The sequence below is a fragment of the Alligator mississippiensis genome, chromosome 11 (genome assembly GCF_030867095.1).
Source record: "Alligator mississippiensis isolate rAllMis1 chromosome 11, rAllMis1, whole genome shotgun sequence".
In the NCBI taxonomy this organism is placed as follows: domain Eukaryota; kingdom Metazoa; phylum Chordata; order Crocodylia; family Alligatoridae; genus Alligator; species Alligator mississippiensis.
This window is the reverse complement of record NC_081834.1, coordinates 22,111,064-22,130,077: the sequence shown is the minus strand read 5'-3', so window position 1 is coordinate 22,130,077 and position 19,014 is coordinate 22,111,064. Positions and strand designations below refer to the sequence as shown.

Sequence of the window (19,014 nt, the reverse complement as noted above, 5' to 3'; positions counted from 1 at the left end):
AGAGATGCATCTAGTGAAGAACGTAATTAATGCCTAAATATTTCGTTCTTATTTTAGAAGGGTTGTAAAGTGTTAAAACGTAGTTCTAAAGCAGATAATTACTTTTTGCATTGTGGTCACATACAGGAATGAAGCAGACCAGAGATGTGGTGTTTGGTTTTCCTGTGGTAACTGATATTGTGTGTATTGTTGTAAACTTTACTTTCTTTGCTGTATTAGGTTCGGGTGATGGTGGATTTATGTAACAGCACAAAAGGGATATGCTTAACAGGTACGTCAGCAAATACTCCTGTAAACATTGCACGTAATCCTGTTTTTCTGTTGAAATAATGTATTTGGGAGAAATAAGCTTGAGGAAAAAAACAGTTTGAAATGCCAAAGAATGATGCTGACAGCATGGCTACAAATATACAGTATCTTTGGTTTTATACTTTTTAAGGAGATGAATAAGAAATACTGTAGTAATAGCAATAATACCTACCTGTTGTAGATGCAAGAACTTAAAGTCCCTAGAGACATTGTTACTTGAGGTATGTTTTATATGAGCACTGATGACAGGTCTCTAGATTATCATGAGACGCACAGGGAAAAGGACGGGGGTCTCCTGTCACTATTGCAACTGCCATGGTTCAGGTAGGGTGGAGTTGGTGGACTCTGAAGGGCGATGTTTTCAGTTCTTGAGCAAATTGGTTTCTTGGGAATGCAACAGGGGTCCAGAACTCCCATTGATGCAGCAGTTGGAAGACATGAAAACTTTTTACGTACCCTGGGAAAACCAGAAACTGAGGCTAACCAAGAGCTGAGAGCTGTATCTCAGCTTTGCTAGCCAAATATACAGTTGGCAGAGTCACTTGTGCTGACTGACGTTTGAAAATAAGAGAATATGAACCCTTGGGGTTTATTCAGCAAAATGGTTAAAGTGATTTGCAGTCTGGTCTAAACTGCAGTTCCATTGCTTTAATACCCATTCCCAGGATAGAGAAGATGCTAGAGACAAAAACACCTTGCAACTGAAGATGGAATTTGCAGGTGGAATTTGACTCTAACAAAGACTGTGCTGCAGACAAGTACATGTTAAAAGCATCTTGCTTTGGGTTTCAGAGTTCTAGCAGGCACAGAGCAGTGCAAATACAGGTCCCTTTGCATGGACGCCCTGTTCCTTCATTATAGATTGAATCATACTCTACTAACCTCATTAATTTTAAGTTTCCTACACTATAGATTTTGGTTACATGAAGTTTATTACTTTTGAAATACTTTTCCCACTTATATTACTATGAACAGACATTCGGGATTCTCAGTGAATTCAAGGTGATTTAGAGCACCAAGAGAGAAATTGCCGGGGGGGTAGAGGGAACAGGCACTTCTGGCAGATTGTCTGAAGGGATTTACTGTTATCTACCAAGATGGGTAAAAACTGCAAGCATTAATTAACTACAGTGTTAATGTTAGTCTGAAACATGCTCCACTCTGCTAAGCAGTGGGTATACTGAACTTCTTAAAGTTGTCAGGTATAAAGTGAGAGAATTAGTTATTTTCATAATGCTTATTTAGGGGGCTTTTATTAACAATTTTGTAGGCCTGGTACAATGTATAATGAATATGGTTCTTTAATTACAGCAGTAATCTATTGTATTTCTCCATACTTCCTTGTTTTTGGTTTGCTTTGTTTTTTGTTTTAGTTTTACATATAACATGTACTAGAAATCCTGAAGGATAAATAACATGCCACTTCTTATACCAGTGTTTTTATGTGAATAATTTACTTCTGCCAGGTAAGAATTATGGGTTTGCATCTCATTTACATTAAGGCCCTTTTACATTGCTCTGTCAGTTTGAAGACTCTTTAAAGTACTTCCGAGTACCACCTATTATCATTTACAGTGTTAAAGGAGATAGCAGAAATATGGATGGAAGATGGATGATAATTTTTATTTACCCAGAGGAGAACTGGCTTAGACATAGTCAAAGTTATAGAGCAGAATTGGCAAGCTTTCCCTAGTTTCCCTTTATTACGTATGTTCCTTGAATAACTAAAAGCAAATCCAGTATCTAATGTTATCCAGTAGGGAATTTCTGTGAGCAAGTAAATCCAGTCCAGAAGAGAAAGTGATTTAAATGTAAAATAAGCCATTTTTTTGGCCTGTAGTTTTAAAAGCCTGTTTCAAACATCTGAATTCCTTGTGAAGATGCACACAAGTGTGTCCTTTTACTGAATGTTTTCTAAGGGATTTTTTTCCTCATGACATTCACAACACTTCTCTTGAAGTATAGAGTCATTTTATCACTGCCCCAAGTATGGAACAACAATTCCTGGATTATTTTGGTCCACATTACCGGAAAGGCATAGAAACCTCTCTAATTAATTCATTCAACTGCACTGAGATTATACTGCAGAGACTGTTCTTTGTCAGATCTTTATCAATGGAAATTTGAGATATAACTGGTCTTGGGATGCAAAAATGGGTATTTTATAATTGCTGTAGTCATAATCTTTCAGCGAGTATACCTGGGTCTGCACTAATGCCACAGTAGTTATTTTAATACAAAATAGTTAGGCCCATAGGTCCCAGATATAATGTTAATCAGTTGAGTTTAGCTTTTGTTTTACTTCTGTTGTTATGCTCATTTTGTTTCTCTCTCTTGTGTTCTTTTATTTGTTCGTGCTTTAGGCCCCCCCGGCCCTCCAGGTAAGATACTCTTTCAGCTGTAATACTATAGGCATATTGAGACGGTTACTGGTTTAAAAATAAGCATATAGAAAAAATATCTGTGACAGAAGTAGTTTTGCATTATTGAATAGTATAAGGGAGGAATGAATTAATACATTTCCTGAAGACTAGCCCTTTACTGTGATTTAATTAACATTTCTCAAGAGAGAGAAAAAAATACTTGAATGCTGGATATTTGGAAGTTCTTGTAGCTTGACTGCAATGTGGCCAGAGGTTGTAATGTTTGTGTAGAGGAAAATCAATTCTGCTCTTTTTTCTGTCTATTCTTATGAGGCTCCTGTCATCATCTAACCTGTTCTAGTGATTTTGCTTTAACTGCCAGCTGATCTTAGGGTGTCATGCCCATCCACTAACACATTACTTTCAGTATTTTAGCTATTTCCATGAATTAACTGTAATAACTTAAGAACTTCAGATATATGCTACAGAAGTACAAAAAGTGCTTTGCAAATGTTAACAACTTCACCTTTGTAACCTTTGTGCAGGATAAATGGTTGTTTTCTTTTTCTTAGGGCAGTTCCATATTTCAGTTAGTCATTCTGGTCTAAATGCTTTGAATTTTAAAATGTAATGCCTAAGTTACTTTATGCTCAGCAGTTTGCTTCACTACTTCCTTCCCAATAAGGCATGCAGCACTGGGCTCTGGGAAGTAGCTTTCTGTCTTGTACAGGAAATCTGATTAGCTCTTCCATGCAGAGGCTAATGGCAGTATGAGGGCTGCACTAGACCTTTGCCTATCACTGTTGCCTGGTCTGGGCTGCAATAGTAGCAGTCCAATAGAAGCAGAGTGAGGACAGCAATGACACCAGTTCAGAAGGTGAAAGTGAAGGTGTGTGTGGAAAGCATGTTCCACACTGCGGGCAGAGGGACAGCAGTCCCATTTTTGTATTTGATTACCAGGACACTTAACTATTTTATAGAGGGGGAATCTGAAGAGGTTAAAGGTCCAGATTTTTAAAAGGGCTTGCTAAACAGGCAGAAAAGGACTGAACTTCACCATCCAGCTTCTATTCACATTTTCAAAACCAGAGCTTAGGCAACTCCTAAGTCCCTTTGATGCCTAATTTTGGCATTTTCAGTCTGACCCTTATTCGTGCTGCCACCACACAGCCAGTGAGCTGCTTGGAGTGGAAGATGAAGATGGGCTCTGAAGCAGTTCTCGTAAACTATGCAAGGGAATGTCTGCCTCACCAGCACGTCCCAGTCCTGCAAAGGTGCTCTGTGCATGCCGCAACCTGCCCACACCTGGTTTAAAAGTGTGACCCCATACCTGCTTAAATGTATGGGAAGGGTTGCCTCTAAGGGGAGAGAGCCCAGTAGAGGTTCCTGTCCCTGGTCTATCAGCCAGGTACCATGCTATCCTCTTAGGCATGTAAGATGGGCTTCTCGCCACGTTTTCTTCCTGGTTTGTTTGGGCAGTTTTTTGCTCAGCTAGGGGACTTCTGAGAATTTCTTTACTAGGCAATTCAGTATTACCTCAAGTACCCTCTGGTATTACCATATTTGGGCCTGAAAATCCTACTAGGTGTTGGGCCACCTAGGATTTAGGGGTTGTTTAAGGTTGTTGAAGCTCTGATAGATCTGAAGTCTTACTCTTCCCTTTCTGTTGAGTGTGTGGGGGATGGGGGCAGAGAGGGGAGCTCATTCTAATCTTATTAGTCGAGTTTCCCTAGAAGACTTTAGCTTCCTGTATGCATATATATTTTTATGCATGCCTGTGTGCTACTTAACTAGGTAACATTTTTTAGTTGGTAGCAATGCAGTACTACCAAAGTGATACAAAATAATTGGAATATTCTGGTGATTCTGGCTGTTTTAACTTCAACATATTGTTATTCAAATATTTCTGACAATCATGTAGAATCCTTCAGCCATTTATTAGCAAATACACCCACTCCAAACAATAAGGTGATTATTTCAATATTATGTTTTCCATCATAAAATTATTTTTTTCTGAATAAAATGAATGTTAGATCCATAAGGCATTAATTACTAAATATTATGAAATGCATAATATAAGCTATACACATGTCTGCATGTGTTTGCACATATGGCAGCTATTATTTATGTTATTCATTTCAAGTAATTAAAACTTTAATTAATTTCATTTGTTCATTGTTTATTTCATAATCAAATCTTGACTAATGCTTTTTTTCTACTGGAGAATTTCTTTTGTGCTCAGCTGGTCTAATAAATGGACATACAATATGATGCACTACTTTTTCATTTAGAGGGATTTTTTGAGGTACCAGTATGTATTCTTCGACATTCATGTCCTTCGGCACCTACCATTCACAATAAACAGGGATGGTTCTAAGATGGTCAATTTGTTTATGTGTAATTGCTATTTAAGGATGGTTCCTTTGGTTCTGTACATGTTTTTTTCACATTTGGGTTCTGATTCAGGGAAACAGTTAAGCACTTATTTAAGTCCTGTTAGGTCAACAGGAGTAAAGATGTGCTTAAGGTTAAGCATGTATTAAGCACTTTTTATAGACAAGGATGCATCCCTGAATCAGGTCCCTAAAATTATGTTCAGTTTAGTTTCATAGATTTCATAGACATTAGGGCTGGAAGGGACCACGGAAGATCATCGAGTCCAGCCCCCTGCCCAAAGGGCAGGAAGTCAGCTGGGGTCACAGGATCCCAGCAAGATAAGCATCCAGTTTGCTCTTGAAGGTGTTCAATGTAGGCGCTTGAACCACCTCCGGTGGCAGGCTGTTCCAGACCTTGGGGGCTCAGACAGTAAAGAAATTCTTCCTTATGTCCAGCCTGAAACGGTCTTGTAGTAGTTTATGACCGTTCGACCTAGTCATCATCCCTTGGGGCGCTCTGGTGAACAAACGTTCCCCGTGGTCACCCCTGATAAACTTGTAGGTGGCCATCAGATCACCCCTGAGCCTGCGCACCCCAGGGCTCTCAGCCTGTCATCATAGGGTCTGCTTCCCTGATCTCTGATCATGCGCGTGGCTCTTCTCTGGACTCTCTCAAGCTTCTCCACATCCTTTTTGAATTGTGGAGCCCAAAACTGGATGCAGTACTCCAGCTGCGGCCTCACCAAGGCCGACTACAAGGGGAGAATGACGTCCCGGGATTTGCTTGAGAAGCATCTATGGATGCAAGCCAGCGTTTTGGTCGCTTTAGTTTATTACAGCAGAGGTCCTAACACTGGTATAAGAAACAGGAGGTACGAAGTCTAGATCTAATGATAAAGCTAGGGATGGCAAAATTCATGCCGTTGAATTTAAACCAGAACCTTCCTTCCCCCAAATGTATGAATATCCTCTGTAAAGTAATGTGTGCAAAAGCTGAGGGATGGGAGGCTTTAGAAACAGCAGCTTTGAGAATAACTGTGGAATCTTTGAAGTTCAAATTCCCTCTGATTCCAGTCAAATGCAATTTGTGGGCTGCTGTGTGTGTTCTGTTTTATTCCCCTGGTAGTCTCAGAAGTAGGGCAGGAATTAGGTTCAAACAGGAATATTTATTGTTTGCAGAGTGCAGGCTTCCATCTACTGAAAAATAGAAGGTGCTCAATCACGTTTTCCTTTAAACAGTGGTTTAAATTGAAGGGAGCAAATGTTTGTTCTAACTTCAAAAGATTTATAAAATCCATAACTTAAGAAACAGTTATAGTTTCTCACATTGTTGTGTTTTCATTTTCCTAGTAAAAACCAAAATGCTGATCATCGAAGCAAGGTAGAGTAAGTGGGCCTTGAGCATGGGAGCAACACACAGTTTAGGTTAGGCAGTTGTTTCTCTTCAGACCCATGGTAGAGCAAAGAACACCAGCACAAATGCAGCTATGTCCCATGGGCTGTGATAGTAGCCCCTGCTGTGGCATGTCCCCCATGTCACTGGTCACCCCTCTTTCCTCAATTCCCTTGTCCCATGCAGAGCGTGGATAAGGAGCACTGCTGCACGTTACCAAATGCTCGTGCAGTTGTATTGTACTTCGCCTCCTATTCCACGCTCAGCAGAACTGTGCTGGTTTTATTGTATTTTGGGGACTTGTAGTTTCAGATTTCACTCTCAAATACTGTCCTTAATCAAAGCATTAAATGGATAAAATAGACTTTTGGCTTTGGACTTTTGACTTCTTTTTCTTATGTCCCCTTATTTCATTCTCTATTTCCCTTCTCACTTGACTGACTTCCAGCTACAGGGGCAATTACTTGCTGTCTTCTCTTGCTGCTTTAATTGCAATTCTTTCTTGCCGCCTTTCCTCCTATATCTGGCCAGCTGCAGCTTGGCAGTACCTAATCGTTCTAACAGGTAGGGAATTGTTATCATCACTTTAGTGAGAGGTTAGTTGATGCCAGAGAAGTTACAGGAGATTAGTCCAAGACCACACAGTTAGGGGCAGAGTCAGGAACAGATTAGAACTCCTACTTCTTTTTTGGTGGTTCTCAACCATCTTTCAGTGACAGCTTGTTAGAAACAAAAACAGGCCTGGCAACCTTATTCCATAGTTTTAGAATCCTTCTCCCATCCAGCCAAAGATGGTCCTGTCCCCCATGTATTTTAGACCCTCATTTTGTAAGCCCAGGGACCAGAATCAAACTGTCTTTCTATTGAGCTTTCTTCAAAATGTATAGCACCAATTTGTCAGTGACAGTTTTGTGAAATGATTGTGATATCTTAAGACATTTATACACATGCTTTGGGAGTGAGCTTTACAGTGGCTCATGGAGGCTTGTTTTAAGTACAGCTCATTCGATGAGCATCCCCACTGCCATTTTTAAGTGAGGGGATGCTGATACATGAGACATTGGAGTCTGCTGGAGTGCAGTAATTACCATGTTTCAGCAGACTTGATTAATTGTACATTCCACACTGCCAAAGTGCCTCACTTATTTTGGTTTACACATTGGTGTCAGAAAATGGATGAATAGAATTTGCAGTGGAGGATATGCCATACTTTGAAACCCAATAATGGCAGGTTCTAGACATCTGCTATATAATAAGTGCAGCAACTTTAAGGATGGAAAAATGTTAATGGTTTTCAATTGCTGTACATGATCCTGTCCTGTTCGTTTGTTCAGGGCCTCCTGGACTTGACGGATTACCTGGCTACAATGGAACTGATGGAATTCCAGGCCTCCCAGGGCCTAAGGGGGAGCCAGGAGTAAATGGAAGAAGAGGAAAAATAGGTACTTTGACAGACAGTGTAATAAAGCCTTCTTAATACTGTACATTTGTATTGTAGGTGCTGGACAGATTAAATGAAATTCAGTATATGGGGAATTTTGTTTATAGACATCTAATAGGGGAGAGTTCTGCCCTTGCTGACATAGACATAGTTTCCACTGACTTTATCAGCTTTAAACCAGTTTGACTTCATGGACTTCTGTGTTGCCATCACTCCAGATTTATGCTGCACTGAGGCCATAGCAAGCATAGTATAGTATACTCACTAATTAGAGGTGCACAATAGGGTCCAAAACATGGTTGGGGCTCCAGGCGCTACCATAATGTAAATTAGTGGGGCTGACCTGCACTCTAACAATACTTTGCACTACTATATGCCATTTATGAGGACCCCAAATGTGACTGGAAACATTCAGCTTCCCAAAACAGCAGCATGAATGAACATGTAGTAGAGAGGTTATATGTTGTTAAGTGTATACATGACCATGGCCAAGCAGGGAATAGTGTCCCAGTATGGACATGGGCCCAAAGCTGACATGGGCCCAAAGATGTGACTTAAAAGCTGGGCTGGTTGGGAGGTGTACATTTCACACTGCCAAAGTGCCTCGCTCCCAGAAACAGCCAAAGGAACCAATACTAATGGAGTTTTTTGTTGGCTGACCACAGCAAAGCGTTCATGATTCGGTGGCTATGGTGGCTGAACTGTCACCTTTGTGTGCCCTGTAGAGGCTTGACAGTGGGTTGGATTGGGGAAGTTGTCTGCTACAACCAAGTCACCACAAGTTTGGAGGATAAGCAATTGGCTTGAATCTCCAGGAATGTGATTTTAATTCTTTCAAACACCATTTGGGGTTAAATTTAGAAAACAGGGTGAATCCTGCCTCTTTTAGATATAATGGCAGTTTACCAATGACTTTAGGATTTCATCTCAGAACTCCTAGTATATTTTGTGTTTCACTGATGAATCATTTTAAATAGTTGAGTTGCATGTAAAAAAAAAAAAAAAGGTATTTTTATACCCAGTATCTACCAACTGGTTGAGTGATTCACACTGGCATCAGAACTTTGCAGGTCTACTGGTAGCACAATTGTTTGCTTTTCTGTAGTTGCTAACATCTTTGTGTTTTGGGAGAGAGAGAAAAGCAGAAAGAACAAAGTTTTGACACACAAATTATACAAACACATTTTGTTCTTTTTCATTTCTGTCCCCTTACTGCATAATGTGCTGACGGAGGTTGCTTGGAGTCATAAGACTCAACAATACAATGTGGTGTTTAACATTTTACTAAGTGGTCAGCTGCATAAAGCATCTGGACCGGTCATTCTCATAGCTAGTGTGGAGGCAGGATGAAGAGGCAGCATGAGGACATTACTAGGAAATGAAGGCTGCACGCTATCATGATGTCAGAAAAATAAAATGTTAAGAACACAATAAAGGTAATTTTACTAGAAGAGGAGATTTTTTGTTTTTCTTGGCTCAAGTTATCATGCTACCAACAACGAGTGCAGTATTATCTTAAAAGACAGCCAAGTGGAGTTGTATTGATGGCTGGTTTTTTTTTTTTCATGTTCTACAAAATCATGGACAGTATCTGAAAGCAAGTGATTGTGAATAACAGTTCCCTCAAAATTTGTTTTTAAATAGCATTCAGGAAGGTTTAATTGACTAGCAAAGAAAAATAAAGGAAAGCCAGCAAAGCAGCCTATGAAAAGTTTTGTGCTAAAAGTAATAAAGCAGTAAGTGTTTTCTGGTGGCCGGTGGGTAGATGGAAGTCAGGATTCTTGTGTTCTGAGCTGATTCCCTAGTGGCACATTTTTTCTCACTTTTTTCCTCTTTCCTCATAGTGGTCATCTCCCAGAAACACTCATGTTGGTGCCAAGCACTTCAGACTCCATTTCTAAGCATCCCATGCCAGGCACCCAAAATTACAGAGCATTTTTTTAAAGATTCCCCCCCCCCCGTGACCTATGCATTATACAAGTATTTTGAAACCTTACTATTCGTCTACAGAACTTTTTGTTTTTTCTTCTTGATCATAAAAAATAATTGGAAGCTACAACACTGATAAACAGCATGTCAAATAAAATGACTGGTTTCATACTGCATAAATAATATGTGCTGGGTATTTACCATTAAGACAAAAAAGGAAGGGAAGGTACATTTACTTTAGAAATTATTTCCTTATAAATATATTTATTCACAGTCATGGCTAACATGTTGTTCTTGTCTAGGTTTACCAGGACCGAAAGGTGATCAAGGAGAGAGAGGAGAAAAAGGAGACCCTGGTGAGCTGGGTTTACCTGGCAAAGATGGGGTGCCAGGAGCAAAAGGCTCAAGAGGAGCAAAGGGTGATAAAGGGGATGCAAACAACAACGTGATATTGGAAGGTAAGAACAAACATTTCTACAACGTCCTGTGACACAGAAATACACAATCCAATAAAGCTGCCTGCCCTCTACAGCACTAAGGTATTCTGCAAAAGTAGCCCCAAGCACTTCAGTTTACTGTAATAATTTAAGCTACTGCTAAAGCAATGCCATTAGTACTTTCTTTGGCTTAAACATTTAAAGTCACTTACAGTGAAATATCCAAAGAGGTGCAGGGGCCACAGAAAGTCCCGAGAGAGAGGCACTGCAGCAGTTCTGCTTGGAAAATCATACAAGGGTGCACAGGTAGGGTCTGACACTATACAGTTGGGCTGGGCTTAATCCCAGTTGTGGGTAGCTGAGCATATTCGAGGGTTTGGAAGCAGCTGGTAGAGCCCCCCTCCCATGGGATTATGCTCCTCATCCTGGTGTAGCTCCCCACAAAAACTCTTTTACTCAGACTTTGGACAGAGAGATGTACGCATTTCCAGTCCATTTTCATTCAGTAACTTTCCCCTTCATCTTGCAGTTTTTCCTATTAGAAAACGATGGGCGGGTTTCCACCTAGGAATGCATGGTGGAGGCCTCTTGCCAGCCACAAATAATTGCTGCCTAAAATTACAGCACTGGAGCTTCAGACTCTGAGGTCTCAGAAAGCAGGAAAGGTAGTCCTGCTTTTAATTACAGCCCTATGTTCTCTTTGGTTGCGACACAGCCACAATGCCAAAAGGATAGGATAAAACAATTTAGTTGTGATAGTTTGAAAAACACATCAGACTTTTTTTTTTTAAAACCTGGCTACAATTAAAAGCAATAGTTGTCACAAATAGGTCAGGAGCCTGCTACTTTGTTACTGAGAACCACAGGGAAAGCAGTGAAATATGTATCAAATCATTTCTATTGTTGTTATACATTTCCATTTGTTTGCTTGCTCACAGATGTGGGGAGGTATGTGTTTGGAACAGACATGTGCGTAGCTTATTCCTGTAGTAAATATCATTGTATTGCACCACTTCGTTCAACTCTGTGCCTTCAGACAGGGCCCATGTGTGGGAGCGATCACCAGGCAAAAGCTATATTAGAAGTACCCGCAAGCTTCTTTTTGTCTATCAAATCCAACTTATATAGGAAACCAGCTATGTAAGGCGCATTCACCTCTACTATCTTAATCTCTACTCTGCTTTATGCCTAGGTACCAAAGGTGAGCCAGGGGCCCCAGGGCCACCTGGTCCACCAGGTCCTCCAGGTCCTCCAGGTCCTCCCGGTCCACCAGGGAAACGCAAAGCAAAAGCCCAGATTCAAGAGAACATGTACAGCAGCAAGTGCACAGGTCGGTGCTGGTGTCTGGGATTTGTGCATTTTCATTTTTGCCATTATGGCAGGTACTAGGTTACATTTGCTATGAGCCTCTGATCCCCTGAAGCACTCAAGCATGTACTCAGCTACATTGGCTTCAATGAGACTACTCACAAGCTTGATCTCAAGCCTGTGCTTAAGAATTTTGCTCTATCCTAGGCCAGTGAGGTGGCATGCAGTCCCCGTTAATACCTCCTGCTTTTACATTTGTGGCTAAACATTTCCATATGATGTTCTGTGCTGGACGGGGTGAGGCTGGGGAGTAAATAGGTTCTCTGAGTTATCAGAGGATGTAGGAGGGAATTAAAAACAAGTCCTTTTGTGGAGTGGGTAAAAAATAATTGCCAAAGAGAATAAAAACTCCTTAAACCCTAAAAGACAATGATATTCAAGCAGGGTACCATGGCATCCTGGGGTGCCTCAAGATCCTTTCAGGGGTGCCTCAGGGTGCAACAATGTAAGCATTATTAGAGGTATAAACATGATTCACAAGATAAACCAGATATTTCAAGTAGAAATCCATAGTTATATTTCTGAATTCTTTGCAATAGAAAAACTGCCCTTTTGTTTTTCTGTGGGCAAAAATTAGCATAAAAACAAAGAGCTAGCATTTTCCCAGGGGTGCCTCAAGTATAGATCCAGTGGTGCTGTGCATCTAAAAATATTGAGAACCAGTGATATAAGGGATATTGTAGTTTGCATGAAGTATTTGGGGAAAAGAATGGCTGGGATTGGGAGTAAACTTGAATGAAAGGAAAACCGGAAAATATTTGCAAATACTTTTTGAAATCTTTACTACTTTTGCTGGTAATCTTTTAGTTTTTAACTGTTAGACTTTAATATCACTGCAGTGTTTGTCTGCTTTGTAGCAAACCTCCCAGTTAGCTGTGGAGCTGAGCTGAATTTGCCATGTCTTTAAGAACTGGAGGAAGGAGAGGAGGTTAGTGTCTCATGGAGAGAATGCATGTTCAAATGAATGAGCCATCGAGTTTGGACCCAGGAGCCTCCTGAGTTTTGTTTCCACCTTTTCTGGTTGCTGGTGATTAAAAATACATTATGAATGTTTATTTAGTCACCACAAGAGACTTGGAGACATTGCTGACTCCATTTTCTAGTTCAGTAGTGGGAAATATCATTACTTTGCTCTACAAATAGGAAAAGTGAGGTCAGGTGGGATGAGTAATTAGCCAGAAGTGCACTAAATCACAGTGTTGTCCTGTCAAATAGTTTTTGGTTCAATTCCAGGAGTGATGAGTGCTTCCAGATCTCATTGGCGGTATGGGTGCTCCCAGGTCTGAAGCAGTGCATAGAGTTGACACAGCCCTACTCTTACCTGTGTAGCTGACTAATATCCCTTGAATCCTAAAATCATAGAAAATAAGGATTGGAAGGGACCTCAAGAGGTCATCTAGTTCAACCTCCTGCCCAAAGCAGGACTGTACCCAGCTAGATCGTTCCAGCCAGGGCTTTGTTGAAATGAGCCTTAAAACCTTCCAAGGATGGAGGTTCCACCACCCCTCTAGATAACCTGCTCCAGTGCCTTACCATCCTTCTAGTGAGAAAGTCTTTCCAAATATCTAGCTTAAACCTCCCTTGTGGCAACATGAGAGCATTGCTCTTTGTCGTCTGTCATCACTGAGAACAGTCTAGTGCCATCCTCCTTGGAGCCCCTTTCAGGTAGTTGAAGGATGCTATTATATCTCCTCTCAGTTTTCTCTCCTGAAGACTAAATAAGCCCTGTTCCCTCAGCCTCTCCTCAGAAATCATGTGCCCCAGCCCTCAAACCATTTTTGTTGCCCTCCGCTGGTCTCTCTCCAACTTGTCCACATCCTTTCTATAGTGGAGGGCCCAAAACTGGACACAGTACTCCAGATGTGGCCTCACCAGTGCAGAAGAGAGGGGAATCATTACTTCTCTTGATCTGCTGGCAGTTCTCCTACTAATACAGCCCGGTATGCTGTTAGTCTTCTTGGCAATAAGGGCACCCTGCTGGCTCATATCCATCTTATTGGCCACTGTAACCCCCAGGACCTTTTCTGCAGAGCTGCTGCTTAGCCAGTCAGTCCTCAGGTTGTAGCAGTGCATGGGATTCTTCTGTCCTCAATGCAGGACTTTGCACTTGTCCTTGTTGAACCTCATGAGATTTCTTTTGGCCCAATTCTCCAATTTGTATAGGTCACTATGAGTCCTAGCCCCACCCTCCAGTGTATCTACTACACCCCCCAGCTTAGTGTCATCTGTGAACTTCCTGAGAGTGTAATCCATCCCATCTTCCAGATTGTTAATGAATATACTGAACAAAACTGGCCCTAGATCTGACCCCTGACACAGTCCATGTGATACCAGCTGCCATCTAGACATGGAGCCATTGATTACTACCTGTTGAGCCTGACAGTCCAGCCAGCTTTCTGTCCATCTTACAGTCCATTCACCCAACCATACTTCCTCAGCTTGCTTGCATGGATGCTGTGGGAGATGGTATCAAAAGACTTGCTGAAGTCAAGGCATATTGTGTCAACTGGTTTCCCCATGTCTACAGAGCCATTTTTCTCATCATAGAAGGCAATCAGGCTGTTCAGGTATGACTTGCCCTTGTTGAATCCACGTTGACCGTTCCTAATCACCTTCTTCTGCAAGTGCTTAGAAATGGAATCTGAGGACCTGCTCCATGATTGTTTTGGGGACTGAGGTGAGGCTGACTGGTCAGTAGTTCCCTGGATCCTCCTTCTTCCCTTTCTTAAAGATGGGTACTATATTTGCCCTTTTACACTTGTCTCCGCCAATCGTTATGAGTTTTCAAACAATAATCATATCTGCCAATTCCCTCAGCACCCTCGGATGCATTGCAGGCAGCCCCAGGGACTGGTACATTTCCAGATTTTCTAAACAGTCCCTAACCTGTTATTTTAGCACTGAGGGCTGCTCACCTCCTCCCCAAACTGTGCTGCCCAGTGTAGTAGTCTGGGAGCTGACCTTGCCTGTGAAGACCAAAGTAAAAAAGGCTTTGAGTATTTCAGCTTTTTCCTCAACATCTGTCACAAGGTTGCCTCCCCCATTCAGAAAGGGACCCATACTTTCCCTGACCTTCCTCTTGTTGCTACCATACTTGTAGAAACCCTTCTTGTTACCCTTCACATCCCTTGCTAGCTGCAACTCCAATTAATTGCACTTTGGTCTTCCTGACTTCATCCCTGCATTCCCAAGCAATAATCTCATACTCCTCCCAAGTTGTTTGTCCAAACTTCCACTTCTTGTAAGCTTCCTTTTTGTGTTTAAGCTCACCAAAGAGTTCTCTGCTAAGCCAAGCTGGTTGCCTGCCATATTTGCTATTCTTCTTGCACATTGGGATGGTTTGTTCCTGTGCCCTCAGGAAGGTTTCTTTAAAAGCTTTCCTGGTCTCCTGTCCCCCTCAGACTGGCCTCCCAGGGAAAGAGCCCAGCCCCACACAAATGCATACGCCAGCCCATAGCTGACAGGACTGGCACTGGGACTTCTGAGGAGTCTATCCATAGTGACTGTGCTTAGACCTGCCAGCCATAGTGCCTGTGCCAGGGTAATCTGCCCCAGGCAGAACTGTTAGAGCTGCTTTATGCTTCTTTGGCCCTTTCCCCTGCAATTCAGGGGCCAGAGAAAGGGGTAAGGATTTCACCGTCCATTTGCAATCCCTTCAGAAGGTGCTGCTTAAATCACAGATCTGTAGCAAGGTTATTTCATTTTATCATTTTAAGCTCTACATTCCCAACTATTGTTTTCTCTGCTCTGTAGGGGAGAAACCCTTCGCTGTGGTAGCACATAGTAAACAAAGCTTTTAGCCATGTTATGCAAGATGCTCTTTTTTTTTTTTTCTCAGTTAAAAATAGATTGAAATTATGTCTCAAAGCCAAAGTATTTTTAAACCACTGGAAAACTCCTCTCTGCTATGTGGAGCAGTATCATATTAATTAGCATTCATTTATCCTCTTTTCTATCAGACAATTAACTATACAAAACTTATTTTCTACACCACAGGAGTCTTTTGTAAAACATTAGAATTATAATGCATTGAGCATTTTGCTACCCTATCACGAGAATTAAGTATTGAAATTTGTTTTACCTAAGCACTTCTGTGGGAGAAAGATTTGGTGCTTGGTATTCATGCATGCAGTAATATTGTAGCCTTTTAAACATGAATCAATCCTTCTATCTTTGCCTTTATTATAGATGCATTTCATTGCAACTTTTTTGTTAGATTTGAATTTCTTCTTGTGACAGGCAAGTATTTCTGTGGGTGATTATCTTTACTGGAGTCACTGTATGGTTAGACTTAGATGAGCTTAAAGGTAGCAAATTCCCTTCTTCAGGTCTCTGGGAAAAAGGCAGATACAGCCTAGGTTATATAGGAGATAGAACAAAAGCCTGTACAGAACTCGATATGCAGATAAACACAGGATATAAGAGATGTGGAAAGGATCACCTATAAGTGAAAGAGCAAGACCATTCAGGAGGGCTGTTATCACCTGAGGAGTGCAGAGATTGGTGGGCATCAGATAGATTATAATGGTTCATGAAGTCAATATCTGCATTAGGTCCCTGATTGTTAGTGTTCAGTAAGTTAATGAATTTTTTGTTTCTGGGCTGTCTTTTAAAAGTGTTTTCCTAATTTCCCTTGAACATAAGGGCTGTGAGGTCAGATGGGGGAGTGGTTTTTCTGTGAGAAATATTCTACCACCTATGTTCAGGTGTCTCTGCCCTTTATCTTTTTTTTCTGACTGTTCACTCTGGTGCATAGTTTTTTGTCTAGTTTCACCCACATAGTTTCAATGAGGGCATTTGGTGCACCAAATATACTGTTATCTACAGTCAGCACTGCATCTGTTCTGGGGAGGGTACTCTTAACACCTATCTTACCAAACTGAAAACTCCCTTCACCCTGCAAGGACACTCCAGCAGAGCAAGAGACTGTATCTTCGAAATAGCCACCTAAATACCCAGAACAGCCTACTACAATACAAGCAGAAAATTCCCACTGACTGCACACCCTTGGATGTCAACTCCCATTCCACATTTGAACTGATAAGCAGGATCATCAAACAATTACAGCCTGTGCTTGGAAATGACCAGACCTTGAGAGAAGTATTCCAATCTGTCCTTCCCACCTCTCCCCTCCCCTCCCCCCAGCTTTCAGACAGCTCCCGACTTCACCCAACTCCTCATCAGAAACAACCTCACTGCTTATCAGCAGGCACCAAATGGGACACAACTGTGCTTTAACAAGAAACACAAAACCTGTCAACTCATCTCTATTGATACAACAATCAGCACCCCACTCCATGAAACCATCAGAATTCATGGATCCTATACATGTCTAGCCCAAAATTTGGTACACCCATCCAATGTACCAAATGTCCTTATTGCTTCTTCTCTTCACCATTTACCAATTACAGTGGCCTTTGACATGGTACCTCTGTAAGTGTTATGGAACCATGCATTTAAAAGGTAATTTGATTTTATGTACCTCAGTTTTTGGGAACCTAATATGAGATGCCGTATAGGAACATGCTGCTCAGAAAGTGTTGAGTTGTTTGAGCTCCTGGTGTCCTCTAGGATGTCTCAATTTGGGTGTCCAAAATCACTAGTGTTTTTTCACAATGAATACTCCTGTAAATGAGATGGTTTTAATTTTGTCATAAAACAAAGAGAACTTTAAGGAACAAGTTATAGAAATGTCCATGCCTGGAAGAGGAAATCCTTATTTCACCTTGTTAGCAGAAGTGAGTGATGAGGAAGACAGTTAAGAAGACATTGTACTGCAGTCAATCTTAAACTCAGATTATTGGGAAAGCCATTATTAACTGAGATTGCAAGCATATTTTCCCTACTATCTTCTTTTCCCTACATATGCAGTGTGTCCATTGAAGCCAATGAATGATCCATGCTTGTGGTGACAGTTGCAATCTCCCTAGGGAATGTGGGAATAATTTGCCTACCCAATGAAGTCCGTCTTTCTGACAACATCACAATGATCCAGCACAAAGTCTGGCAGAAGATAAATGCTGTACATATTATCTAGAAATGCTGAAAAAGTCAATTTAGCAATGCCTGATACAGTAACTAAAGGGTTCAGTAAAGTGGGCTTTCTTTTGAAAATTAGGCTCATTAATCAGTATATCAGAGTTGAACATCACAAGAACTAGACATTGATAACACTATAAGCTTCATGAGAAACATCTCATCATTAAGAAAGTGTCAAGATTTTATATTCTGTTAGTGGGCATCAAAGTGAGAACACAGAACTTTCTTCAGCTTTCAGAGCAGAGGTGATTGGAGAGGACACCTCCATTCTTACTGGATCAGTTCAGCTGCTGTAGCCCTTTGCCTAGTGCTAACACTGTGTGCTTTGTCTGCAGTGTCTAGCATCTAATTTATCTAACAAAGGGAAGATAACTGTTGCAGCTGATAAAACCAGCTATTAGTGATGTCAACCTCAAGTTATAGGCACTTCTAGTGAGCCAAGGCTAGGACATACTTTAGAAACACATGCATTTCATTTTTCACAATGAGTTTGTAGAATTTGCAAAGTGAAAAACTAGTTCTTATTCTGTATTTCTTTGAATGTGAGAATCACTTTTTAAAGCATTAAAAAATAGCCTGTCTTACATTTGAATTTAAAAAGTAAGAAAAGAGTAAGAATAAGAATAAAAAGATATAGTGGCTGCATCTCTAGTAGACCTTTTATTTATTTCCTAGATTGAGAGAAAATATGGGTACCCTTCTAAATTCAAGGGTATCTTATAATGGAATGAATATGGAAATAAGTTGCCATTGTAGGTTGTTAATAGCAGTTTGTGCTAAGCCAAGCATTATCAAATCCACTTAGTACTAATCATGGATCAGGCCCCACTGTGTTAGACACTATACAGAGAAGATCTATAAAGCAAAGTCATTGCCTCTGTGAGCTTTGACTCGGTGTCAGACAGGAGGTGACAGTCAACTGGGTTGAGAGGGTGACGTTCATAGATTCATAGATGGTTAGGGGCTGGAAGGGACCTTGCAGATCATTGGGTCCAGCCCCCCCTGCTCTAGGCAGGAAGACAACTGGGGTTAGGTGACCCCAGTCAGGTGACTGTCCAGTCTCCTCTTGAAAACCTCCAGGGTAGGTGACTGCACCACCTCTGGGCTCTGGAGGAGTTTTTCCTGGTATTAAGCCTGAAGCGGCCTTCCAGGAATTTGTATCCCTTGGTCCTGGTCTTCCCCAGGGGTGCCCTAGTGAACAGTTGTTCACTGAGGTCCTGATGCACTCCTCTGATATAGCGGTAAGCCACTATCAAGTCTCCTCTCAACCTTCTCTTCTTTTAGGCTAAAGAGGCCCAGGTTCCTCTGCCTTTCCTTGTATGGCTTGACTTGCAAGTCCCTGATCATATGGGGGGGCTCT

The 19,014-nt window shown here is 41.3% G+C and overlaps 1 protein-coding gene across 3 annotated transcripts in view; it reads left to right on the top strand.

Annotated features, from left to right (window-relative positions):
• Positions 1-19,014, top strand: part of GLDN (gliomedin) — a 42,243-nt gene that overhangs the window by 8,574 nt on the left and 14,655 nt on the right. For 2 of the 3 annotated variants that reach the window (XM_006261068.4, XM_019477613.2), the window contains exons 2-6: positions 220-271; positions 2,673-2,690; positions 7,775-7,882; positions 10,113-10,268; positions 11,440-11,577. In XM_006261068.4, coding sequence (XP_006261130.4) covers positions 220-271; positions 2,673-2,690; positions 7,775-7,882; positions 10,113-10,268; positions 11,440-11,577 — 472 coding nt within the window. The remainder of the gene's footprint in view (positions 1-219; positions 272-2,672; positions 2,691-7,774; positions 7,883-10,112; positions 10,269-11,439; positions 11,578-19,014) is intronic. The other variant, XM_059714670.1, reaches the window with a different exon arrangement.